Genomic DNA, 16412 nt, shown 5'->3' with positions numbered 1-16412 from the left:
ATCTTTCGCCAACCGTCCTTCACGGACACCTTCTTCGAGACGCATCCCCATGCTCACCATCTTGGTGAAATCAGAGGGAGCGCTTGCTACCATCCGCTCATAATGAAATGAGCCAAGAGTCTTCAGGAAAATCTTGGTCATTTCTTTCTCCTCCAGCGGCGGAGTAATCTGAGTTGCCAGCTCTCGCCACCTCTGAGCGTACTCCTTGAAAGTTTCCTTGTCCTTCTGCGACATGGACCTAAGTTGATCTCGGTCAGGCGCCATATCGACATTGTACTTATATTGCTTGACAAAAGCTTCGCCAAGGTCATTGAAGGATCTGATATTGGCACTGTCCAAGCTCATGTACCATCTGAGCGCGGTACCGGATAAACTATCTTGAAAATAATGAATCAGAAGCTGATCATTATCCGTCTGTGTGGACATCTTCCTGGCGTACATGACCAGGTGAGCGAGTGGACAGGTGTTCCCTTTATACTTTTCAAAGTCAGGCACTTTGAATTTGATCGGTATCTTCACACCGGGAACAAGGCATAACTCGGCAGCAGACTTGCCGAAGAGATCTTTTCCTCGAAGAGTCCTCAATTCCTTTCTCAGCTCAAGGAATTGGTCGTTCATGGCATCCATCTTTTCATGAACGTCGGAGCCCTCAGATGGCTCAGAGTGGTAGATGGTGTCGTCTACCCTTGGCATGGTATGCACGACAGGAGGAGCGGGAACAGGGACCGGGCTAGATGCCGGCATGTGAGCAAATGTTGGAGCTGGCAGATCAGGCATAAAACCTGGAGGCATCCCCCAAGGGAACCCGGGCGGCATAGCATTGGGCGCATGAGCGCTGACTGGCACAGTTGAAGTGGCTACTTCTGAGATGACTGTCCTTTGAGCAGGAGTTGCGGGCGGCGGAGTAGGTTGATTTTGAGCAGCAAGGAGTTGCTCCATCAAAGCGCCAAGTCTGGCGACCTCTTCCTTCAATTCTATGTTCTCTTGTTCTAGTTGCTCCATGACTCTTGCAGAATTGACTCGCGTATAATACCGGTGAGTCAGTTTGTCTTCAAAATAAATGAAGAACAACGAGGTTAGGACAAGAAGACCAGAAACAAAGGGTACCTGCTTATGCAAAAATGATGCATGAAATGCTTGTGCAGATGCTTTGTTTATTTTCAAGGAACCCTTAGGGTATTATTTGCAATATTTTGAATAGTTAAAGCATTTTAAATTTCTCATGGGAAATATTTCATTCAAAATATCAAGACAAAGAAGTACATCATTTTTGATCATTACAAAGAGAAAAGGCAAATAACATCCTATGGATCCCTAGAAGCTCGGGATGCTGGAAGACGAGAAGTACACAGCTTCTTGATCTCTCTCTCATAGGCCGCTTCCATATCTGCTTTCTCCTTTGCAAGTCGATCATACCTCCTCTTCCAGAATTTGGAAGACTGAGGAAGCAGAGAGGTCCAAGTGTCGTTCGGATCATCGATCACTCGATGCTCGAGGAACTCAATCATAGCGTCCTTCTCCTTGAGCTGCTGCAGCAATTCCTCTCTTTCACGGATCCAAGCACGTGAAAGGTCTTCTTCTCTCAACTCCTCTACACGTTGGGTAGGGAGGGTTGAAGGCCCAGCCGCATCCAACGGTGTAGGTCTCGGATGATCATATGGCATCAAGTACACGGCAGCTCTCTGTCTGACCCAAGAGGTGTATGGCTCCAAAGCAATGCAGTTCTTTGGACCCAACTCATTCGTACTCTTCTTGTGAATACTGCGCCAAGCACGGACAAATCTGGCTTTCAGGCCTTGGGGATCTTTACCCTCCTGGAAGAACACACCTTCTAACAGAATGTTATGAGGTTTATCCTTCAAGGGGAACCCAAGCTGACGTCGTGCGAGAATAGGATTGTAGCTGATCCCACCACATGTGCCAAGAAGAGGCACATTAGGGAATTCACCACAATAGTCAATGATCTGGACGGTATCATACACGCGATCATACCAAGTGATATCATCATTGGTGAGAGACATGAGTCTCTTGGACCACCGTAGACATCCCTTGTTCTCCTTGAAAGCAACTGTCTGCGGCAAGTGCGAAATAAACCACTTGTACAGCAGAGGTAGACAGCAGACAATAACTCCTCCACCCTTTGCGTTCCTCAGATGCAAAGAGACATAGGTATCGCCCAACAAAGTCGGAACGGGATTAAGAACTGAGAAGATCCTAATAGCGTTCATGTCCACAAATTTGTCGAAGTTGGGAAACAACACAAATCCATAGATGAGCAGCACAAACAAAGCCTCAAAGGCATCCTCACTCATGGCTTTCCCATAAAAGGTAGCTTGGGCAATGAGGAACTCAGAAGGAAAACCCTGAATTCCGCCTTTGGTAGTCAGACTAGCTCTAATCAAATCTTCATCTATGTGCAACAAGCTGGCTATCTCTCGAGCAGTCGGAATACTCTCTAGGCCACTAAACGGCACTTGATCCAGAATCGGAATCCCAATGAGATGAGAATACTCCTCCAAGGTAGGCAACAGCTGGAAGTCCGGAAATGAGAAGGAATGATACAGGGGGTCATAAAACTGAGCCAGAGTACTCATCAGCCCTTCGTCAACCTGAGTAGTCAGCAGAGGTAGAAGCTTCCCATAGCGAGCTTTGAAACCCAAGGGATCTAATACATAAGATGTCAGATTCCTTAACTCTTTTACATCGGGCTGTCTAAAGCTGTACTTCTTTGTATGCCTTTTTGGTCTTTCCATGTCTGAAAATTTTGCAAATAAACCCTTTTAAGTTCCTTGAAAATTTTCTTTTTTTTTTTTGATGACATGAAGTGCAGATGAGTGCATGAATGCATGAATGCAACAATCACACTCAAGGATCAAGCAAGGCACACCAAACAAAGGTCATGGGAAAGCTCTATGTATCCCTAATATCAATCATCCATTTTGGTGGATTTAGGTTTTCACCTTATCGACACCCAAGTTCCATTGATATTAACGGTACATGAACCGGCTCTAACATCCTTAATATCAACCATCCATTTTGGGGGATTTAGGTTTTACACCCGATCAACACCCAGGTTCCATTGATATTAAGGTTGTCTGAACGACTCAACCACGAATCACGGGTTTGCTGAGAGTCACGAGCATGGAGTCTCGGTTAAGAACCACCCAAAGGGAGTGTACTAGGGTTTAAACCTGCCAGACATGTTCTACCAGAGGTTCCCACAATCATCGTTCCATCTTTCGAATATTATCGGAGGAACGAATACTCGTATTCCAAGAATATTCTCAAGAGAAACTCTTATGAGTGTAGTATCGCGTAACAATCGCATCAGAACTTACATCTGAACGACCTCCTGCCTACGTATCCTTATGGTGCAATAAGGAAATCAGAGCATTCGTAGTTCGGGCTACTACGAATATTTGGTGTGTTTTGTTTTGATGAACGACTGTGTAGGTCGGCGTTCTAACGGCTAAACGCTGGCTTGTCTACTCTCGGTGGAGGCTCTAGCACTGGTTTGTTGTGCGCATTAGAAAGGATTAACAGTGTTCTTTTTGTTGAAAGGGTTTTGGTCACGCGGGGGTGACAAGTTGATTTGATGTGTTTGGGTTTGATTGGTTTCGATCGCTCGGGGGCGAGAAGTTTGATTTATTTTGATATGTTTTTGGAGGAACGACGAAAGATTGAGCAATGTGGTGTTCACCAATCGTCCAATTCTTTCGAGGAATAATAAGGTGTCCGCCTTCTAGTCCCTTTTCGTTCGAATTATTTTGAAAGTTTGTTTGTGGATGTTGAATATGCACGGTAGTGAGGCGTACGCCCCCTACTTGCTTATTCAAGGAATAATGAGGCGTACGCCACCTATTCCCTTATCCAAGTTTATTTAGCGTGTTTTAGTCGGAAGTCGATCATTTGTGCAATATGGCGTTCGCCAATTATTCAAATAATCGAAAGATGGCGAGGCGTACGCCTCTCATCTTTTATCATCCGAAGTTTAAATTGTAAAAGATATGTTTGGATTTTGGATTGATAGGTTTTGATTTGAAAGATTATTTGAGTTTATTTGATTGTGGTTTTGAATTGATGACGAAGATTCGAGCAATGTGGCGTACGCCAATTACTCGAATAATTGAGAGATAATGAAGCGGATGCTCACTATTCTCCTTTTCATCTGAAATGTGGAATTAAAAGGGTTTAGGATTTGTAGTTGATTTAGAAGATGTGATTTGAATATTGTATGATTAAGGGTTTTATTTCAATGACGAAAATCCGAGCAATATGGCGTACGCCAATTATTCGTATAATCGAGAGAAAATGAAGCGGATGCTCACTATTCTCCTTTTCATCCAAAGATTAATTAAGAGGATTTTGTAGAAATGATTTAAAATATTATGATTTGAAGTGTTATGGTTTGAATAATTTGGATTTGGAAATTATATTTGACTTTGAGAAGTGATTTGAAATTGGGTGATTTAAGATTTAATCGGGTGACAAGAACTCGCGCAATATGGCGTACGCCAATTATTCGAGTAATTGAGAAATAGTGAAGCGTACGCTTCCTATCTCCTTTTCATCCCAAGTTTATGTTTAAGAGAAAATTCTTTTGAAATTGAGTTGGTTTGGAAAATAGTTTGAGTTCATATTTATGAATGAAATGGAATTTATTTAGTGTATTATTTCATCTACTCGATTATTCAATAAACAAGTAGGTTTCATTGTAAGGAAGCCCAAGAGTAAGCTATGTGAGGTTGATGGCGATGCTAAGAGCAATCCACTTACAAGGGTGTTTGAAAGTGGACTCGATGTTTAAATCGAGAATTGTATGATTTGTGCTTTTTAAAATTGGTTTTGATGGATGATGAATTGAAATAAAATTGAATTTGAAAATGATTTATGAAAAGATAATTTGTGAAGTAATTTAGTTCGAAATAATGTGAAGTTTGTGATTGAAAGAAGTTAATCAAAGTTCTTTTTAACAAAATTAATTTATTAACACTTGATTAAATTGATTAATTAAATTAATTAAAATTAATTATCAAAATTATTTAATTAATTCAAATAGTTAAGTTAACTAAAATCAATTAATATAGATTAACTTAATCAAAGATTTTAATCACTTAATTAAGTCGAAAGAGAAAAAAAGTGGGTATTAACATTGACTTAATTGGTACATGTATATGAATATGTACTCGGAACCGATTTGAGCGTAATAACAATGATGGATATTATTCGCAAATTCGAAACTCGGTGAAAAATCATATTGATGTTTTGTAATCTTTGGCGATATACCGACATGAAGTTGTCGGATCCGTGAATTAAAATTTCAATTTAGCATAACGAAAACAAAATAATTGCAATGCATATTTTACAATGTCACCAAATTCTTTACAAATATGAAAGATATGCTAAACAATATGATTCCAAAGCACACACCCCCACATTTAAGCCTAATTATCATACAAGAGATAGAAACAATGTCCAAACCAAAGCCTCATAGCATAGTGAACACGGAACGTCCCCATTATCGACTTGAATTCGGCACTTTTTCAAGAAGAATAGCAAAGTTACTGATTTGTTAAATTACATTTGCCAAGATCAAATTACAAGAATGCAAAATGGTAAAAATGGCATAATGATCGCCTTCATTCATATGAACAGGCCTTCATCTCTCGATTCTCTATGAGGAATCGCTCTGCTTGTTCAGGCCGGTGGGAAGCTTTACCTTCGAGCTTCACTTGACTCTGCATGCGCCGGCATGGGGTTTGTTGCAACGTTTGGCCTCACTGGCGTGAATGTAAGTGCTTTACTGTCAATCAAATCTTGAACCTTGTGCTTGAAAGCCTTACAGTTCTCTATTGTGTGCCCTGGAGCACCCATGTGATACTTGCAGTGAGCATTGGCGTCGTAGCCTAGAGGATATGGTGGAGTTACAGGTGTTATCTCCTTCAGAACAACCGATCCATCCTTTAGCAGGTAGGGGAGGATCTTGCTGTATGTTACTGGCAGAGGATCGAAATGTCTTTCAGGCCTCCTTGCCCTCTGCTGGTTAGGTGGACGTGGTTGAGCATGTTGCTGTTGATTCTGATGTTGTTGTTGGTAAGTTGGCTGTTGATACTGTCGTTGATATGGTGTTGGGATGACAGCGGAAACCTGATCGTAAGGCATAGGAGCACATGGACATGCCTCATATCCTCCTCCTCCCATTATGGCATTGGTCTGCCCTTCTGGCTTCTTTGGGAGATTGGGATAGGGTTTCTTCATCCCACTTGAAGCATTGGTAGCGCAAGGTAGCTTTCCCTTCTTGATCTGGCTTTCAATTCTTTCTCCCACGGAGACAACCTCAACAAATGTTGGGAAACTGGATCCTACCATCTTTTCCATGTATTGGGTATGAAGAGTTCCCATAAACATGTCAATTAGCTCTTTGTCAAGGAGAGAAGGTTGAACACGAGCTGCTAGCTCTCTCCAACGCTGTGCATATTCCTTGAATGACTCATTGTTGCGTTGAGTCATATCTTGCAGCTGTGTGCGGTTGGGCGCTAGATCAGTGTTGTACTGATAATGCCTGAGGAAAGCTTCAGCAAGGTCTCTCCATGACTGGACCTGATCTTTCTCCAGTTGCATGTACCACTCCAAGGATGCCCCACTGAGACTATCTTGGAAGTAATGAATCAGGAGTTGATCATTACTGATGTGGGCAGCCATTTTACGACAGTAGGCTCGGAGGTGTGTTCTCGGGCAGCTGATCCCTTTGTACTTGTCAAAGTCCGGGACTTTGAACTTCTGTGGAATCACCAATCCCGGCACCAAGCACATATCAACGGCGTCCAAACCGGGAGTAGTGTGAACCTCCAAGGACTTAAACTTTTCCTCCAAAGCATGGAGTCTATCAACAGTTGGGTCTGGGAGACCTCCAACAGTAGGCTGGACGGGCTGTGGCATGAAGAAAGCGTCATATGGATCTTCATCTCCCATCATGGATCCATGTCGAGTAGATGTAGCAGAATGCTCATGGGGGTTCATGTTGACCATGGGGATCGGAATAGGGATTCGCCCTCCTCTAGGCTGGGCATGGTTACCATCAAGTTTGGTTATTCCAGGGATGCTAAGTGATGGCGATCCAAACTAGGCAGCAACTTTCCTGGCTTCAGCGTTAGTCTCAGCATCCTTCTCCTTCTGGGCTAGGAGCAACATGGTTTCCAGCAAGCGATCCATCTTTGCCTGCATGGAGTCAATGTCGGTTCTCATCGAAACCTGGTTTGCTTCAAGCTGTTCGAGTGTCATCTTGTAGTTGCGGCGTGTCTCGCACCGGTGTCGAGAAGTCAGTGTTACTGGACAAAGGGTAGAATATGGTGTGAGTTTTTGTTTCTGGGAGATGATATGCAATGCATGTTTATGATATGCAAATGCATGAAGTTTTGCCATGATTTTTCACAGAGGAATACAGACTCAAAATTATTCACACGTCGGGTACATCAGTGATAAAAGGAAGAAACATAGGTTTCTCTGATCACAAGAAATTCCTCAAAGGTAGGTTCTAAAGTTATGTTTTCAAGGAAGGAAACTTAGACTCACGGACCAAGTTCACAACTTCCTCGCAATGGTGGGCGAGCCACATCGTGATGGGAGTTCTGAAATGATCTAATCTAAGTGGGATTCTCGTATTGTAAGAACAGGGTGTAGACCCTTCGGTTCAATACTACACAATCACTAATCATGAAAACAAAACTTGGGTTTAAGGCGAGGTCCCTAGAGTCACGGATCGTGTTTAAAACCTTCCCCACAATGATGGGCTAGCCATATTATGATGGAAACTCCAAACAGATCTACTCTAGGTGGAGTCTTCGTATTGTCCCAATGAGGTGTACACCCCCCGGTTCAATACTACACAACTCCGGGTTCTATGTTTTTTCTCGAAGCTCGGGTATGGAGCTTATCTCACAACATACATCAAGCCCCATATCAAAGTATCAAGGCAAATTATATACAACACAATCAATCAGAATAAAATACAGAGAAATAAACATGGAAAGAAAGAATATCTTCCAACAGTCATAGCAAAATCAGACTAAGTTAGGCTAGACTCTCTCTTGCTTGGAGCAGGGTCCCCAGCAGAGTCGCCAGTCTGTCGCACCTCGAAAATATGCGATAATGCGATCCCTCGCGATAGGACGCGGAAAAATGTTCGAAACAGAGTCGCCACCGAACTTTATTCATTCCAATGAAGGAATAGGAAAATATCGAGAAAACCTTTAAAAAAACAGAATAATGGTCGTCGCAACCATATTCGGGTTCGGGAGTCGATTACGCAAGGGGAAGGTATTAGCACCCCTCACGTCCGTTGTACTCAACGGGAACCTCTTAGTCTGATTTTTCTATTTGACTGTTAATTGACTGTTTATCTGCTTGCTTCGAGTGATTAGAATTGATGATAGATATGGATGAAGACCTCAGGGGGGAAATGGGAGGTTTTTTATATGTGTGCTCGCGAAGATACATCAATCTCCTGCCTACGTATCCTTATGGTGCAATAAGGAAATCAGAGCATTCGTAGTTCGGGCTACTACGAATATTTGGTGTGTTTTGTTTTGATGAACGACTGTGTAGGTCGGCGTTCTAACGGCTAAACGCTGGCTTGTCTACTCTCGGTGGAGGCTCTAGCACTGGTTTGTTGTGCGCATTAGAAAGGATTAACAATGTTCTTTTTGTTGAAAGGGTTTTGGTCACGCGGGGGTGACAAGTTGATTTGATGTGTTTGGGTTTGATTGGTTTCGATCGCTCGGGGGCGAGAAGTTTGATTTATTTTGATATGTTTTTGGAGGAACGACGAAAGATTGAGCAATGTGGTGTTCACCAATCGTCCAATTCTTTCGAGGAATAATAAGGTGTCCGCCTTCTAGTCCCTTTTCGTTCGAATTATTTTGAAAGTTTGTTTGTGGATGTTGAATATGCACGGTAGTGAGGCGTACGCCCCCTACTTGCTTATTCAAGGAATAATGAGGCGTACGCCACCTATTCCCTTATCCAAGTTTATTTAGCGTGTTTTAGTCGAAAGTCGATAATTTGTGCAATATGGCGTTCGCCAATTATTCAAATAATCGAAAGATGGCGAGGCGTACGCCTCTCATCTTTTATCATCCGAAGTTTAAATTGTAAAAGATATGTTTGGATTTTGGATTGATAGGTTTTGATTTGAAAGATGATTTGAGTTTATTTGATTGTGGTTTTGAATTGATGACGAAGATTCGAGCAATGTGGCGTACGCCAATTATTCGAATAATCGAGAGATAATGAAGTGGATGCTCACTATTCTCCTTTTCATCTGAAATGTGGAATTAAAAGGGTTTAGGATTTGTAGTTGATTTAGAAGATGTGATTTGAATATTGTATGATTAAGGGTTTTATTTGAATGATGAAAATCCGAGCAATATGGCGTACGCCAATTATTCGTATAATCGAGAGATAATGAAGCGGATGCTCACTATTCTCCTTTTCATCCAAAGATTAATTAAGAGGATTTTGTAGAAATGATTTAAAATATTATGATTTGAAGTGTTATGGTTTGAATAATTTGGATTTGGAAATTATATTTGACTTTGAGAAGTGATTTGAAATTGGGTGATTTAAGATTTAATCGGGTGACAAGAACTCGCGCAATATGGCGTACGCCAATTATTCGAGTAATTGAGAAATAGTGAAGCGTACGCTTCCTATCTCCTTTTCATCCCAAGTTTATGTTTAAGAGAAAATTCTTTTGAAATTGAGTTGGTTTGGAAAATAGTTTGAGTTCATATTTATGAATGAAATGGAATTTATTTAGTATATTATTTCATCTACTCGATTATTCAATAAACAAGTAGGTTTCATTGTAAGGAAGCCCAAGAGTAAGCTATGTGAGGTTGATGGCGATGCTAAGAGCAATCGACTTACAAGGGTGTTTGAAAGTGGACTCGATGTTTAAATCGAGAATTGTATGATTTGTGCTTTTTAAAATTGGTTTTGATGGATGATGAATTGAAATAAAATTGAATTTGAAAATGATTTATGAAAAGATAATTTGTGAAGTAATTTAGTTCGAAATAATGTGAAGTTTGTGATTGAAAGAAGTTAATCAAAGTTCTTTTTAACAAAATTAATTTATTAACACTTGATTAAATTGATTAATTAAATTAATTAAAATTAATTATCAAAATTATTTAATTAATTCAAATAATTAAGTTAACTAAAATCAATTAATATAGATTAAACTAATCAAAGATTTTAATCACTTAATTAAGTCGAAAGAGGAAAAAAGTGGGTATTAACATTGACTTAATTGGTACATGTATATGAATATGTACTCGGAACCGATTTGAGCGTAATAACAATGATGGATATTATTCGCAAATTCGAAACTCGGTGAAAAATCATATTGATGTTTTGTAATCTTTGGCGATATACCGACATGAAGTTGTCGGATCCGCGAATTAAAATTTCAATTTAGCATAACGAAAACAAAATAATTGCAATGCATATTTTACAATGTCACCAAATTCTGTACAAATATGAAAGATATGCTAAACAATATGATTCCAAAGCACACACCCCCACATTTAAGCCTAATTATCATACAAGAGATAGAAACAATGTCCAAACCAAAGCCTCATAGCATAGTGAACACGGAACGTCCCCATTATCGACTTGAATTCGGCACTTTTTCAAGAAGAATAGCAAAGTTACTGATTTGTTAAATTACATTTGCCAAACTGATATCCTTAATACCCATAAAAACATAAATGCGGTCTTTTTTCTAACAGAGTGAACACTAATACCTCAGCAGCATGGATACAACAAGCAATGCAAATAAATTATCCCTTAACTCTATAGGTCCAAACTACATACATGTTTTCCTAATTATTCTTTTATCATAACAACAACTCAGGCAGAATTAACAAAAATGAATAAGATGTAATTGAGCCGAAAACAAACAACATAGTATTAATGGATCGAGTGATTCAATCGTTACCGTACAAGAAGCAATCCATTACTTGTTGTTGTGGTCCTCACAACACTTCAAGCTCATCAATTTGACACCCGTAAGGCTTTACGGCTGAGTTCATCTTTTCCAGTTGCTGAGTTGTTGTCGTCTTTGCCTTGTTCGCCGAGTTGTTGTCACGGTGATGTTGTCGGAAAGCTGAGTACCGGCGTGAAGGGACCTTGCAGATCGGTGGTCCTGCGGTCAGATTTGAAGGGTTTGGTGGTTTCTTGATGGTGGAGACGAATTGAGGGTTGGTAATGAAGATGGGAGGAGGCTGAAGACGGTGAGGGTTTTGAAGAGGCGGAAATGGATTGACGAAGGAGGGTTTTCGGTGGTGATGGTCGGAATCGAGTGAGTTTTGAGGATGACGGAGGGTTGACGGTTGATGAAAACGTTGAATGTCGCATGTGGTGGACGATCGGAGATGGAGAGCTGTTTGAAGGTTAAGTGGCGGTGAGGTTTATGGTTTTGTGGTGGATGAAGGTTTACGGTGGGAAGCGATGATGCTGATGAGCCATCGTTAGAAGAGAGATTCGTGAGGGGTTTTTCAGAGAGAGAGCGTGAGATTTTTTTTGACTGGTGAGGAATGAGTGAATTTGAGAGATGTAGCATGAGGAGAGTTTTTTTTTCTGTAGAGAGTGAGTGAGAGAGTTGGAGGATCTTCTGAGAGATTGTGAGTGGAGTGTTCGTTAGTAGAGTGAAAGGAGACCTGAATGAGAAGTGTGAGTGGGTTTTTGAGTGAAATGAGGGACGTGTCCGCGAAATCGTGAGAGAGGAGAGGGGATTTGCAAGGATCGTGTGAGTGCTAGCTGGCAAATCTAGGAGGATCCAATGCTAAAATATACTATTATTTATTTTAGAAAACTAAAATCAACAAAGAAAAAAGCTAATTACTATTTGATTCTAATTAATATCAAAAAAACTAACTAATATTTAATTAAATTACTAATATTCTTAAAAAACTAACTAATTTTTAATATCATTCTAAAAATATTTGACCAATTAAAAAAATAAAAATCGAGTACAAATTTTATTCGAAAAATTTAACCAGTCACACTAAAATTGTCAGTACAAAACACATTATTTGAAAAATACACTGCTTCCTCAAAGTTTGACAATTCAACCGATTTTTTTTTGGTATTCTCAAATAAATTCATTCTGACTGACATTTTAGATATTATTCGTAATGCAAATGTATGTCATGTTATGCATATGATGCTAAATTAAAAAATGAAATTAATTCTACGAAAATTTAAATATGCCCGGACAAAAAATGGGTATGACACACCGCACTTTTATTTATCCAAAGGACTGGCTAAAAAGCGAACAAAAGCCTAAGAAGTTTTACCCGTAGAAAACTAATAAAAAGATCAGAGAGTCTGGGTAAGGGGTAAATTATGCAATGGGAAGGTGTTAGGCACCCAGTACGTCCTAGGTACTCCTAGGGAGCCCTTTTCACACTTGTTGTATTAAATTGTTATTTGTTATGAAATATTTATTGTGCAAACATGAATGGGATGATGAGAAAAGAATATACAATTTTTATTGTTTTTGTGTTCGAACGGATGAACCCGTTGCCTACGTACCTTCCATCAAAGGTAAGGATCAAAACGCCGTAGTTCGGCTAAAAGATTTCGAAAAGGTTTGTGAGTTCAATTTTAAACAATAGCACTTGAGGCTTTTCATTATCAATGGGAGAAAACTCTACCAAGACCAACATCCACCATGCGAGGATAGCTTCGACGAACTAGAGGGGTTAACCCTGTTTTCAGTACGGAAGTCTTATAGTCGACTCACTAAGGATAGGGTGAGGTTTACATCAACCACAATGATAATTGAAACCTATGGCTAATGCATGAAAGCTTAGCAGGAATGGACAAAGCCAAAACAATTGAATGGGTGAAGTTAATTGATTATGAGTGTTCATGAAAGCAGGGTCAAAGTATGATTAAGATTGATTCAAAGAAGTATTATGAAAGGGAGTTTGAAAAAGTCAAGGACTTGGGTCCAGGTTTTTGATTTGAAAACATGAAGATGTTTGCACAATATCTATCTCAAGTTTGAAAGTAATGTGTGAAAATGTTTAGGACATAATGGGGATGAATGGATGAAAATGGATTGTAAAACTTCCTAGAATGTTCACCTCTTGAAATCATATTGAAGATGACTCAAGTGTGTCCTTTGGAATAGGCAATGAGCAATAACAAAATAAGCAAACAAATGATACCGGATGCCACTCAATGGTCTTACTCCAATCTCACAAACAAAAGCGGATACCGGATACCAATAGATGGATTTACACCAATCTCCTAAACAAAGAAAACAAGGATGTCGGAAGCCAATAGATGGACTTATTCCAATCTCCCTAAACAAAACGAAACTTGGATACCGGATGCCAATCTATCTGGACTTATACCAATATCCAACATATGATCATAGGAAAGCAAATGCCAACTTGCAGGGACTTACAATTGCATCCTCGCATACAACAAATGCAAATGCATCAAGCAAAGAGAAGATGAGTGGCCAATGAGATGGTCTTATACTCACTTCCATGTCATAGGAACAATGGCCAAAGGATGGTCTTACAATTGTCCTCAATGGGCAATCAACAAGGATATGTCACAAAGACAAATGAGATGATCATGCACTAATGAGCAATTAATGATGATAAATGCACAAAGCATACAAGCAAACATGTGTATATGAAGTGAGCAATCAATCAATTGAAGTCATTCAGCACACACTATAACCAAACAATCAGGCTCATACAAAAGGGTTAGGCATTGAAGCCAACTGGAATAGGGTTAATGGTGCTCTTAACCTTGCCATTGAGGGGCTAAGGTGAAGCAGATGAAAGGATATGATGGGTGTGCCTCATTGCTCTTTTCCCTGGTCAGGGAGAGCATTTGAATATCAGAAGGTGTGGGAGTTCAGAAAGTAGGAACTCTCTCCACAGATTATTGACTCGATAGATCTTGGGTTTTTTACTCACTATGCATCAACACATGTGGTGTGAGCAAGGTGAGTGACACACAGAATAGTAGGAGATAGGTTGCATATCTCTTGGGTTCTACCAATTGCCTTATTCAAAGGACTTTTCCTGCTTGGGACAAATGTAAACACACACAAGCATTGGCTCTTAAGGAGGACTTCAGACAGTTTCCTGGCCAAGTAACAGGCCAGGTCTTCCAGACTACATGAAGATAAGGAATTATACCTCAATGCAAATTGCTATTAAAGCAAAGCACAGCAAGTTCTTAAAGAACTAAGCAACTAAGGGTACCTGAAACCAGTCAAACAGAATCAGTACACAACTCAAAGTCAAACCAAAATAAGATAGGGATCAACAGTCAACACAATCAGTTAAATGTGCAATGCACAAGGCTCAAAGCATGTGAGCCAAGCAACCTACAAAACAAACAAGTTAGTCATGATAATCAATCAAGTTCAATCAATTTGTATTGATCTCTTTGGGTATTTGGTGCTTAACCTGAAACAACAAACTTAAACATGAGCAACATGACCACTAGGACAAGCCTAGGGTCAAAAAGAGATAAGAAAATCAAAACAGCAAGTGACAAGTGTCCAAAATCAAGTTCAAACAATCAAGAAACAAACTCAATTGGTTCCATGTTCATATCAATCATCATCATCATTTCATAAGCAAATTAGGTCAAAGCATGGCATATAGAAGCTCAAAAGAGTCAACAGAATGATTTAGCTCAAACCCAATCTCAAACATCTCAATAAATTATCAAATAATTCATTATCAAACATCATCCATGACATGACAAGCATATCAAATTTCAGCTCATTTGGATAAAGGGAAGTTGGTCAATGAAAATCAGAAAGGCAAGGCAAGTTCAAGCAAGCTCAAAGAAGTCAACCAAACATGCACCAACTTCAATAAATCATAAAACAGTGGAAACATATGAGAAATGAATGGGATCAAAACCATGACAAACTCTAAGATGTGTACAAATCACATGTCAAATTTCAAGTTCATCCAATAATGCATGATAATTTCACAAAACATATGAGAACATGTGTCACAAAAAGTCAACAAATGACCAAACAGGGGAGAAATTATCAAACAAATAGGAAATGCCATCATTAATTCCAGAAAAAATCACATGTAAACTAGACATCCATAAGTGCATTCATGCAAAAATTCAAACCAATTTGAGTTCAATAAGCATGGTAATTAAAATCATGAAGTTGGACCTGAATGGTGTGACACAAATTGTCACACCCCTATTCAAAAAATCATATCTCACCAACCAGCAATGAAAAATTCACAAACTCTACACCAAAATCACCATAAACATGTCTAGTTTAAGCACAAAAAGTTTCAGGGGCATTGGATAATGTATCATCATTTCACAATCAATTTGGTGTGACATACACAAAATGGACACATATGACAAACCCTAGCATATTTTAAAATCCAAACATGCAAAAAATCTGGAAAAATCATGATAAAAGACTAGAGATCAAGAGAAACATTTTGCAAAAAATCCCATCAAAATTGGATAAAAATTGAAGCATTTATGATTTTTGGAAGATGCCATGCCAAAATGAAATAAAAATTGCAAAATAAAATGATTTAATAAAAAAATGAAATTCGGCAGTGGCATAATGGTAAATACACGGCCACTTAAGTGAAAAGCCGCGTTTCACTTAAGGGCGTGTCAGCTGGCAATTGGTGCATGGCAATGTAACAGGGTATCTTCATGCAAACGCGGGTTCCAGCAGCCAAAACATTTTCTAGGTTCATGGAATTAGGGTTCATGGCTACAGTAACAATGTTCATCATCATCAACAAATCGAAATGACATTTTTGTCCAAAAATGGAAAACAAACATAGCATTCGAACCAGCACACAATGCACATCATCATTCCAACATCCATTTTCACTAAATCATGCTATCAAGAAAGAATCATGCATAAACACAAATGACAGCCAGACTTTGAAGCCACGTTTCTCACTCAATACACAACCATTTTACACGATTTAAAGTTCATTGAAACCAGCATGAAGAGATTTATACAAAGCACATCATGATTTTGCAAATGGTGAGATTCGAATTCTTACCAAATTTGAAGAGCAGTGTTGAGACAAATGTTGTTTGGCTGTGGAAGGTTGAAACAGATGCACAATGAAGTTTGCTTTGATGAATGAACAATGAACTTTAGCTCAGCAATGTTTGAGGAAGCTCCAATCGAAATCTGCCATGGAAGGAAGCTTTAATGGAACCGTGTTCTCCCTTGCTTACAGTTGTGATATAACCCTTGTTAAAGCTTCCAAAAGGTTGGTGTAGCATGAAACAATTGAATCCAGCTCGAGCTCTTTGAAGGTTTTCAGCAAAAGTTCAAAATGAAGAAAATGAGAGCT

General features: G+C 39.4%; 1 protein-coding gene across 1 annotated transcript in view; it reads right to left on the bottom strand.

Moving 5' to 3' along the window:
• The window catches only part of LOC127103768 (uncharacterized), a 155502-nt gene extending 148482 nt beyond the window's left edge, over positions 1-7020 (bottom strand). Inside the window, exon 1 of the mRNA XM_051041001.1 lies at positions 6755-7020. Coding sequence (XP_050896958.1) covers positions 6755-7020 — 266 coding nt within the window. The remainder of the gene's footprint in view (positions 1-6754) is intronic.
• Between the last annotated feature and the right edge of the window lie 9392 nt (positions 7021-16412).

Source organism: Lathyrus oleraceus, chromosome 7 (genome assembly GCF_024323335.1).
Source record: "Lathyrus oleraceus cultivar Zhongwan6 chromosome 7, CAAS_Psat_ZW6_1.0, whole genome shotgun sequence".
NCBI lineage: Eukaryota > Viridiplantae > Streptophyta > Magnoliopsida > Fabales > Fabaceae > Lathyrus > Lathyrus oleraceus.
Note: the sequence above shows the minus strand (reverse complement) of the source record. Positions and strands in the feature narration are given on the sequence as shown.